This window comes from Hevea brasiliensis, chromosome 5 (genome assembly GCF_030052815.1).
Source record: "Hevea brasiliensis isolate MT/VB/25A 57/8 chromosome 5, ASM3005281v1, whole genome shotgun sequence".
NCBI lineage: Eukaryota > Viridiplantae > Streptophyta > Magnoliopsida > Malpighiales > Euphorbiaceae > Hevea > Hevea brasiliensis.
The window spans coordinates 5,430,380-5,441,713 of record NC_079497.1 but is presented as its reverse complement, the minus strand read 5'-3'; the positions used below and the strand labels follow the sequence as shown (position 1 = coordinate 5,441,713).

Below are 11,334 nucleotides of genomic sequence, written 5' to 3'. Positions count from 1 at the left end.
ATAAGCTTGCAGCAATCTCATGGGGACAATTAATACCTTAAAGATAGTGATTTATCACGCCTCAAAGCCTATTCTACACCCACTATCTCAATAATTTCCTCTTTGCTTTTCTTTTCTTTGATTGCAGGTTTTGTTCTGATTATGTAATTTCGTAGCTGGTTCTTGCATCCACTGGTTTTTGCCGTTGGTACCCTACACCTGCTGCCTTGCTAGTTGTTGGGGCTGCAAAGTTTCGGGGCTGCCCTTTTTATTTTGGAGTCAATTTTGTATGATGATGTTTACAATAAAATATAGGTAAGCTTATAATACAGTCTAATTACTTTCATTTTTCATTAAAAAAAAAAGAAAATATGAAAAATCTGGAAAAAAAAAAAATAAAAGGCTTTTCCACAAGATAATGATACTTAAACCATAGGGGATTAGCCTTTGTTGGAGAATGGTCAAAAGCAAAGCATGGCTTGTCATGAGAAACGAATAAAAGGCTTTCACCCTGTTTGGTTTAAGTTAACTAGCGATATAAAATTCATTTATAGTGAATTCTAATTACATAAATGAATTCTTATGTTTAGTATGATGTAATTTAAAATGTAAATTTAATTAAATTTTATATAATTTATATTTAATATAATTTTATAATTATAATTCATTTATCTTTATTCGCTAAAACATCCTCAATAAAAAAAAAAATTCACTTCTTAAACATTATGTTATGTTAGATAAAACTTATTATTATTTTAAAAACTTTGTTTTCTAGTTTTTTTTTTAATTTTTTTTAGAAAATTACTTAAATTTCCCACAAAGTGACAGACTTTAGTAATTTTGAGTACCACGGCTAAAGTTTTATTACGTTCTATCTTTGCGCAAGAACTTCTGCAACTTTGAAACTGAAAGAAAATAAAAACAAGTAACAATTTGATACACAAAAGTTGCAAAGAAGTGAAATCCATTGCAAAAAGCAGAAATCAAATCATACAATGAACATTATGCTAAAGCAGCTTAGGAGTGGGGACACTAATTAAATCACATGATTGCCTCTGGCTAAAGCATTGCAAATTTCTTTTATTTTTATATTTTTATTTTTATAAATTATATTTTTATTATTCAATATTCAATATTCATTTTTTTTTTATAAATTACATAATTTATTAATTTTAACAATTACACCTTCAATTGCATCATCTTATATTCAGAAAAGTTTTAGGAAAAATTTTTGTACTAATTAGAAAATGTCATCAATTATAAATGATATTTAAATTTCCTTTAAATTTAAAGTTGAATAAAGAATAAGCAATCATATCAAATGGTTACTGAACTTAATGTTTAATTCTTATTGAAAATGTGAACTCAATTTGAGTCAGTATTAAAGAAGATATGGCTCTTGCAGTGAAGCAGCATGGAATTTGATGCTGCCATGGTTTGGTACATAGTCTTCTGACATAATTGAACTTGGGGGGATTTTTCCTCATAGGGACCATGAGAGAACACGTGTAGGATTTTTTTTTTTTTATAATAATAACAGCACTAGTAGGTGGAGTGGCAGACATGTAGACCAACTAGTGCAACTTGCTGAAATTATTAAAGCTGTCGGTGGAAGCTTTACTTTTGTTTGGATCGAGGGAAACAAAAGAAAGGGAATTTAATTTTTTAAGAATTTTTTATTCAAATATCTAAGAAATTGAGAGAAAAAAAGGGTTATTTATATTAAAAATATTTAAATGTTGTCCTACCATACAATAGAGATAAGAAAAATGTGAGAATATAATAATTTAAAAAAAAATATATATATATATATATATATTTTTTTTTTTTATCTTTTAATAATCTTTAAATAATATAAAATAAATTAAATATATTTTTTTCTTTATTTAATTTTTCTCCATTTAACCTGCTCAGTTAAAAATGGTTAATTTTTTAGTCGCTGTATCTCAGCCTTTAATGGAGAGAAATATGTCCCACCTGTTAGGGTAAGTGCGATGCCCAACATGGTTAAATCATAAATAGTTTTATGATGTAGAGAAATAGATAATTGTAAAAGAAGGAGTAAGCATGCAGGACAGGAGAAGCACAAGCAATTCAACAAGTTGCTACTTTAGGTCAATTTTGATCCTTAATTTTCTTAGTTCATTTGTTTCTCAATGGCTATAATGGACATTAATATAATGTCTCAACGCATGCCTTGTCAATGGAAAAAGAATTAAAAGGTTTTATGATTACTCCTTAATAAGACTACACGCGTTTTCCCTTTCTCTTTATTGAGTTTCTGCTTTCTTTCTCTTCACCTCACTTGCTTTTAGCTCCTCATACAGAACTCATCTTCTTTCCCTTTTCTGCATATCAGCTTTCTCCTTGTGCAATTCCTTTTATCTACTATTTACTTTCCTTTCTTTCACCTACTCATCACTTCCAATTTACCTCCACTCTCTTGTGTATTATGACCTTTCTCACTTTGTTTTGCTCTTCACTCTCAAATTCACAGTTTCACACTAATTATCATTACTTCTGTGTCCTGTGTAGAATCCATTTGAAATGGCTCAGGATGCCATTCTAAAAATATTCACCGGCTTGGCTGTTGATCCCGTCAAAGAATACTTACTTGCCCCAATTAAACGACACATCGGTTACGCGTTCACCTTCAAGAGCAAGGTTAAAATACTCAAGGATCAGGTTGGGAAGCTGACCACTGAAAGAGAAGATTTGCAGCTGGATGTTGATCAAGCTATTGGTAGGGGAGACGAGATCAAGCCTGGTGTTAAAAAGTGGTTGACTGATGCGAAATTGGCCATTGAACAGGCTGAGAATATTATTACTACTGAAGATCAAGCAAGGGAGAAATATTGCTATGGATTTATTCCTAATTTGAAGAAGCGCTACCAGCTGGGGAAGAATGCAGAGAAGGTAGCTTCGGCTATTACTGAGCTCCAGAATGGAAGCAGGATTGATCCAATCTCCTATCGTCCACCTCTACAGCAGAAAATTGAACCGTCTGTCTACGGTCATGAGGGCTTAAATTCTAGATTGTTAATGTTGAAACAAGTTATGGATGCGATAATGAATCCTGACATTAGCATGATAGGGGTGTATGGGATGGCTGGTGTCGGTAAGACCACACTGGCCAAGGAGATCCATAGACAAGCAATTGAAGACAATTCGTTCGACGTGGTGGTTATGGCTACCGTGTCTCAATCACCAGATATCGATGAAATTCAGAAAACGATTGCTGATGTAATGGGGGTGAAACTGGAAGAAGGATCTCGATATGGCAAAGCATCGCGGCTACATCAGGTGTTGATGAAGAAGAATAAGATCCTTGTCATCTTGGATGATATTTGGGAAAAATTTTTTTTGAAGACAGTAGGAATTCCTTCTGCAACAGATCACAAGGGTTGCAAAATATTTCTAACTTCAAGGAATCGTGATGTATTATCCCGCGAGATGGGTACGGAAAAAGAATTCGAGCTTGAAGTCCTGAAGGAAGATGAGGCACAGAGTTTATTTCGAAAGGAGGTGGGTGAGATTGAAAATGATGAATTGCAATCTATGGCAACTGAAATTGCCAGAATGTGTGCTGGTTTGCCCCTCTCAATTGTCACAGTTGCAAAGCGTTTGGAAAAAACATGGTCAAATGAATGGAAGGTTGCCATGAAGAAATTCTCTAGGGGGGAAAATGCAGGACAAATTACAGCATACGAGGCCATAGAGTTGAGTTACAGTCGTTTGCAAGAAGAAGAAGTGAAGTCATTTTTCTTGCTCTGTGGATTGTTTCGACAATCTAATATTCCGATGGAAGACTTAGTGAGATACAGCCTAGCTCTGCGTTTATTCAATGGCATCGAGAGAGTGGAGGATGCAAGAAACATGGCATGTAAATCTATCCGTGAGCTCAAAGACTTTTGCTTGTTACAAGATGGTGATTGGGAAGGTTGTGTGAAAATGCATGACCTTGTTCGAGATACTGCTGTCTTAATTGCCTCTAGAACTCAACAAGTGTTGACGAGCTCTGATGGAGTTGAATTGAAGGAATGGCCAAAGGAGGATAGGCTTAAAAGCTGCACCAGAATTTATTTACCTGACTGCAATATTCAGGAGCTTCCTGAAAGGTTGGAATCCCCAGAGCTTGAGCTTCTTATGCTTGGCTCTACTGATGAATTTTTGCAAATACCTGATTTATTTTTCGAAGGGACTCGGAAACTCAAAGTATTGCATTTGAAGTATATCCATTTTAAATCACTGCCAAGGTCACTTGGTTCTTTAACAAACCTCCGCGCCTTGTGGTTTTTTTTTTGCATGTTAGATGATATGTCTATTATTGGAGAGTTGAAGCAATTAAGAGTACTTAGTTTTCAATGTTGTAGGGTGATTAAACTGTTGCCAAGAGAAATAGGGCAATTAACTCAGCTTCAGTTGCTAGATTTGAGAGGTTGTGGTCGTCTTGAAGTTATTCCATTAAATGTTATATCAGGATTGTCTCAATTAGAAGAACTGTATATGGGGAGCTTTAATAAGTGGGATGAGGAAGTGCTCAGCGGGGAAAGAAATGCAAGCATTGCTGAGTTGGAATGTTTGTCTCAATTGACTGCTTTGGAAATAAATGCCAAGATGTTTCCAAAAAACTTGCCCTGCAAAAATTTGAAAAGGTATAGGATACAAATTGGAGATTGGGAGTGGGGGAGTTGGTATGAGAACAATGAACTCTCAAGAATACTGAAGCTCAGGCTTGATAGAAGCAATCATTTGGAGAATTGGGTTAAAATATTGTTGAAGAAAACGGAAGATCTATCCTTAGTCATAGCAGAAGGGATTAGAAGTGTGTTCCATGATACAGTAAGGGAATCTCTTCCACATTTGAAGCATCTCTGTCTCTATTTAAACCCACGTGATGAAGAAAACTGCACTGAAATTGAACCACTTTTTGATGAAAAGGTGAGTTTGATATTTCTTACCTGCATATTAGTTGGTTTATTTTGGAATATCACTGCCTCATGCCTAATTTCATTTTCATGGGTTTTCTTTCTCCTCAAAAGAAAAAAAAAATATTTACCAAATTGTGGTCAAGTGAATATACTTATCAAAAAGATGTGAAATCCGACGAACTAAACAAAATAGTGGTAGACTAATATCAAAATAGTGTTGTCTCCCTCTATATATCAAACAAACTATGGCAGATGACCAAGCATTCGCTTGCCATCTGAGAACGTAAGTGTTTGGCCAATCTTTCTTTTTTTTATTTTTTTATTTTTTATTTTTATCATCCGTTAACCATATTAAGATAGGGATGCAAAAATAAACGGGAATATTTGTTAAAATAATGCTTAAAATTTTTATATTAATTTATTTAATGTGACTTTTTGATATAATATAATTATTTATATATTTTTGTACTATCGTTTACCTATATATTTGCGAATTATCAATTAATTATATAATGCAAAAATTTTATATTGTCTTAGGATACATCTCAAATTCCAAAATTTTGTTGCATGTGTTTAATTTTTAGTTATACATTTTTATTAAGATATATTAAATCAGCAATATGAGAAGAAAGTTGTATTACGGTGTTGTTAAAGAAACAGGTAAACAATTTCAAAATATGAAAATTTATCTAGACTTATTGTAAAATAATAATTAGCATAAATCAAAGAGTTTCACTGCCTTATATTGCATTTTCATGAACACAATAATATTACTATTAATACTACTATTATTAGCATACTGAGATTACCGTCACAGGTAATTGCCTTTCCAACCTTGGAAGAAATGGAAATCCTTGGAAGTTACCGTACAAAGAAGTTATGGCACAACCAAGTCACTCCGGGTTCCTTTGACGAACTTAAAAAATTGACTATTGCAAATTGTAAAGCTCTAGAGACTGTTTTTCCATATGGAGTCTGGAGCAATTTCAAGACATTAGAGGTTTTGTCTGTAGCTGATTGTGATTCCTTGCAAGAGATATATCAAGTCCAAGAAGAAAGCATAGTTGAAGAAACAAACCTTGTAGTTGATTTTGAGTTGCGAGAATTGCATAGAGAAGGTTTGCACAGCCACCAAGGTGTAGCCTTTCACCATCTGCGTTCAGTAAAGGTTTCAAATTGTAAGGTCCTGAAAGATCTCATTCCAGCCTCCATAGCCTGCAAGGGTCTTTTGCAACTCCGAGAAATAAATGTAGAATATTGTTATATGATGGAAGAGATCATCAAATTGGAAGCAGCAGAGGAAGCAACATCCAATCTAATCAGCTTCCCTTCATTGATCTCCATTGATCTGCTAAAGTTGCCTACTTTGTCAAGTTTTTATTCAGGAAGCTATAATCTGGAATGTCCATCTTTGAAAAGGATCAAGATCGATGGCTGTCCCAAAATTGATTTATCCAATAATGCGCCTTTCTTTGATCAAAAGGTTAGTTCCCTTTGTTGCAAAGTTATTTTATTTCCTAAATTTGCCCACTGCTGATCTTCTATGTCATTCTCATCATTCGCGCATCTGTGACTTTGTCTCTATGGGTGTTAGTATGAGAGGCCCATGAATCTCTGGATTCAATCATAGTCTGCTCATTTGGAAATTAAAATTTTACAGAATTCAATTCAATTGATTTTTTTTTTTGTCAATACTCATATTTAAAATGAAAAAAATTCAATTCATTTTAATTTAAAAATTTTTTATTTTAAAATAAATATAAATTAAATATAATTATATGAAAATTTAATTAAATTTTTTTCTCAAGTATGAATATTTATTTTAAAGGAAACCTGTAAAATTATAAAATCAACTTTTAAATGGAAAGACTATAAGAGACTAGGGGCATTCAACTAAAATAAGCGGCGAACATAAATCTTGAAAGATGTATTACACAGGAATAATTCTTACAAATGCTTTTTGCTAATATTGTACGCTGGTAACATTTGATTCTTCATTTTCTTTATCTCTTATTGGAATAATGTTGGATTTATTTTATGTGTAACCAAATTTAGTTCATTAGCATTTCACTTATACAAAATAGTTAGATTTTAATGCTTTTATCAACATTCTGGTAAGAAATCCTATCAAATGATTTTATAAAACAAAATTCCTATCAAATGCAAGGTTAAGTTAACCCAAAAAAAAATAGTGGAATTTATCCTATTAAGGATTACTTTCTTGTTAAATATTTTCCCCCTCAGCATTATGAACGAAAACAGGAGAAAAAAAAGAAGTGTCATACAGAAACTTTATTTATTAATAAAATTTTATGCTTGACCATTTTTTTCCTATTTGAAAATATAAGTTTACAAAATCTCTCCTTGGGTATTTAGGTCTTCCCAAATTTGGAGAATTTAATTTTTTCTTTCTTTTTTTCACAACTAATTAAGTGTTCGTGATTTACCCATTCTTTTATTGGTTTTTAGGAGCTCTCCAATTTGGAGTTGTCATTAGATGGCAAGGCCACAAAGATGATGATGCAATTACCATCAGCCTTCCTTTCGCGAGTAAAATTTCTTGATATTCACAGTTTTAGGGGCAAATCAGAAATGTCTCTATCTGCTTTCCTTCGAGGATTTCTGAATATGGAAACGCTACATTTAAGCGACTCTTCTCTCAAAAACCAACTATTCCGAGATGAGGGACTTGGTGATCATGTGGAAGATGCCTTGCCACTTCCACGTGCAAAAAACGTGCTAATAAGTAGGGTTGATGGTTTGAAGCATATTTTGAAGGAACACTCTCAACTGTACCCAATTCTGCAATATGTTGAGACTTTGCAAGTTTCTTCTTGTCATGATTTGATTAGTCTAGCAGTCCCTTCTGCATCTTTCCCGAATCTCACAACCCTGGATGTAAGTTTTTGCAGTGGATTGATTAACTTGATGGCATCATCAGTAGCCATAAGTATGGTGCAACTTGTGACAATGACTGTAAGTGATTGCCTTGAGTTGACGGAAGTAGTGGCTGATGAACAAGATGGAACAACTGAAGAGATCAGTTTCAGCAAACTGAAAACTTTAAAACTCGTCGACTTGCGTAGCCTCGCAAGCTTCTGTATAGGAAATTGCATCTTTCAATTCCCATCTTTGGAACAAGTAATTGTGGAAAATTGCCCCAATATGATGATATTCTCTCCTGGAAGTTTGAGCACACCAAATCTAAAGGGAGTACAGTTGTCAAAAAGTTCTTCTGAATCAGATTTACGTTGGGCGGAGAATCTAAATGACACCATAGAACAGATGTACATGGAAATGGTATGCCTTGTTTTAATGTGCAACTCATTCCTATATGCAAAGAATTAATGGTTTTTCCAGATGAATTTTCTTCTTCTTTTATGTGAATTTATTTTGTTATTATAATTATACTCCATTTAAAACCATTATACAGTGCCAATAGCATAGCACTTTCTTTGCATTATAAATCAAAATTTCCGCAGCTTCGATTTTATTTAATGCCATCACTTTGCATAAATTTAACTGTTATTTTAGTGATGTAATTGGCTGGGTTATGTAGGTTGGATTTCAAAGATTTTTTGAGTTGAACCTCTCTGAATTTCCACGGCTGAAAGAAAATTGGCATAGGCATAGCCCACTTCCATTTGATCATTTAGAAAAATTGATGGTGGAAAACTGCGAACTTTTCTCATGTGCTATATCATCGAATGTAGTGAAGTTTCTGAACAAATTGACAGACTTGATTGTCAAAAAATGCGACTCAATAGAAGAAGTATTTGACTTGGAAGGCCAAAACGCTGAAGATGGGAAAGTCGGGCTGATGTCGCAGTTACAGACATTGCATTTAATTGATCTACCAAGGTTGAGGCATTTATGGAGCATAGATGCCCAAAGAATTTTGTGGTTTCAAAATCTAAAGTCATTAGAAATTAATAACTGTGGCAACTTGACAAATATATTTACTCTTTCAATGGCTATGGGGCTTGTAAGTCTAGGAGGGATGAAAATAAAGGGGTGTGCTTTGGTAGAAGAAATCATCACAAAAGAAGAAGAGCAGGAAGAAGGCTGGAATAAAACTATCTTCCCTTCTTTATACTTCATTGATCTTGAGCATTTGCCTAGCCTACAATGTTTTTATTCAGGAAGTGACGTTTTGGAATGTCCGTCCTTGGAAGATATATCTGCAGTTGACTGTCCAAAGATGAAGATACTTGCTTCCACATTTTCAAGAGAACAAGATTCAAGCATGAATGTAGAGGAAAACAAAGAAAGAATTTGCGAAGGAGATTCTGATTTGCCTGCAGCTCACGTTTTCAATGGCAAGGTCAGTTTTGAAGGTCTTTTGCACTGCACGTTTCTTTCTTATATATATCATCACCATTTTTTCCTTTTATCACTCGTTCATGTCATTTATATTAAATATTAAAAATAATCCATACTTTCATTCGTGAACTTCCCACATTTTTTCTGTGTTCCAAATGAAACGTTTCTCATTGAAAATTTGAACCTTTTGATATTATAGAATTCAATTAATTTTACCAATTTGGCAAAATTAATCAAAATTTTTATTTAAATCAATCATTACATCATTGACTACATCGTTTAAGAGCTGCGTTGGTAGATGGCATGCAGGGCTTTTTATACTTTTTTTTTTCATTTTTATTGTTTTTTAAAATTAAAAACTAACATTTCAAAATATTAAATTCACATAAATTACTCGTTAATTTTAAATCCATAAAAAGAAAGAAAATAATTTTAACATCTTAATCAAAGCTAAAATAATTATATTGTTACTTTCCTGATCTCCATATTCCTTTTTTTCAAAAAAAAAAAAAAAAAATTTCAATACAAATTAGTTAAAATCTTTTCAATACTTATGATAAATTGGAATTAACTAAAATGTGTTAACAATAAATAATAAAATGGTATTTCCTACTTGTACCAGTAATTGGTATCTTCATAAGTATTTCAAATTAATTTGGTTTAATATACAGGTTGCAGTCCAAAGATTACGCATATTGAGGGTGGCATGGAGCGAGTTGATGGAGATATGGTGTCACAAATTTCAATCTAAGTCCTTTCATAAGCTTAGTAGCATTGAGCTGACGTGCTTTCCTGGCGAAAGTGCAATTTTATCACCTGATTTTTTTCAAAGGTTACCCAATCTAAGGGAACTTGCTCTTTCTGATTCTTTAATTGAAGAAATATTCCTGCACCAAGTGAGAACTGATGAGCAGGAATATCTTGCGTCCCTAGAGCTTTCTAAACTACCAAAGCTCAAGCACTTGGCGAAGAATGACTACTCGCAAACAATCTCAGCATTTCAATTTTTGGAAAGTTTACAAGTAGTAGAATGTGGCAGGCTGAAAGTTTTAGTCCCATCCTCAATATCTTTCCCAAATCTGACAACTCTAACAATATCAAAATGTCATGGATTAGTAAATTTGATGCCTCTGTCAACAGCTAGAAGTCTGGGGCAACTCCAAACAATGAGTGTAGACGAATGCGAAATGCTACAACAAATAGTAGCAAGTGAGGGAGATGGAGTAGAAGATGAGATTTGTTTCAGCGAACTAGACGATTTGACGCTTGATCGTTTACCATGCCTCGCAAGCTTCTGCTCTGGTAATCATGCCTTCAATTTCCCATCTTTGGAAACAATGATTGTTAACGAATGCCCCAAGATGAAGTTTTTTGCTCAAGGAGTGTTAAGCACACCAAAGCTTCTAGGAGTACGAAAAAAATGGGGGTGATTTGAAGGATAATTGGCGTTGGGAAGGCAACCTTAACGACACAATACAAGAGCTATTCATGGAAATGGTACGTAATGACTAACAAAATGTAATAATCTCACTATATATATATAGTTTGCAAGCTATGATCTTAGCAGTCATGTCAATCAACTCTTATTTTGGACAAATTAAAAATTTGCTTGGAGAGAGAATAGATGGAGTCAAAATCGTTAAACTATCTATAACAATCAGTTCAATTGACTATTTGGTCTAACATATTTGTTTTCATTGCAAATGCAAAATGCACAGAGTGATGAATAAAAATGAGGGCAAGCTTTCTTTTGCACAAATTGGATTGGAATGAGGCTGATGCTGCAGTTAGATGCCTTTCGTTCGTGCAATTGTTTCATGGATTTGAGATTTAAATAGCTAGAGGGCCATATGTTCATGAATTTCTATAGCCATGTTTATTTTTCCAAACTGTTGTGTTCCCACTTTCAGAGTGTAATGTTTGGATCTGTGAGGGATTCTATAGCGTAAATAATTGAGCAAGACGATTGAATAATCTGAATATAGTCACCATGTGAATCTTTGTATGTAATGCATAAGGGTAAATACTAGATATGGAGTGCTTGATTCAAATTCTAGTAGTTTGATTAAACCATTTTCATACGTTCATATTGGGAATTAAA

The 11,334-nt window shown here is 33.5% G+C and overlaps 1 protein-coding gene across 1 annotated transcript; it reads left to right on the top strand.

The window, feature by feature from the left end:
- The first annotated feature begins 2,209 nt into the window (after positions 1-2,209).
- On the top strand, positions 2,210-11,243 carry LOC110643248 (uncharacterized). Its single transcript, XM_058146678.1, has 6 exons — positions 2,210-4,920; positions 5,728-6,393; positions 7,380-8,210; positions 8,470-9,234; positions 9,905-10,730; positions 10,952-11,243. The coding sequence occupies exons 1-5, from the start codon at positions 2,527-2,529 to the stop codon at positions 10,661-10,663; spliced, it is 5,415 nt and encodes a 1,804-aa protein (XP_058002661.1). The 5' UTR covers positions 2,210-2,526; the 3' UTR covers positions 10,664-10,730; positions 10,952-11,243.
- The last annotated feature ends 91 nt before the right edge of the window (positions 11,244-11,334 follow it).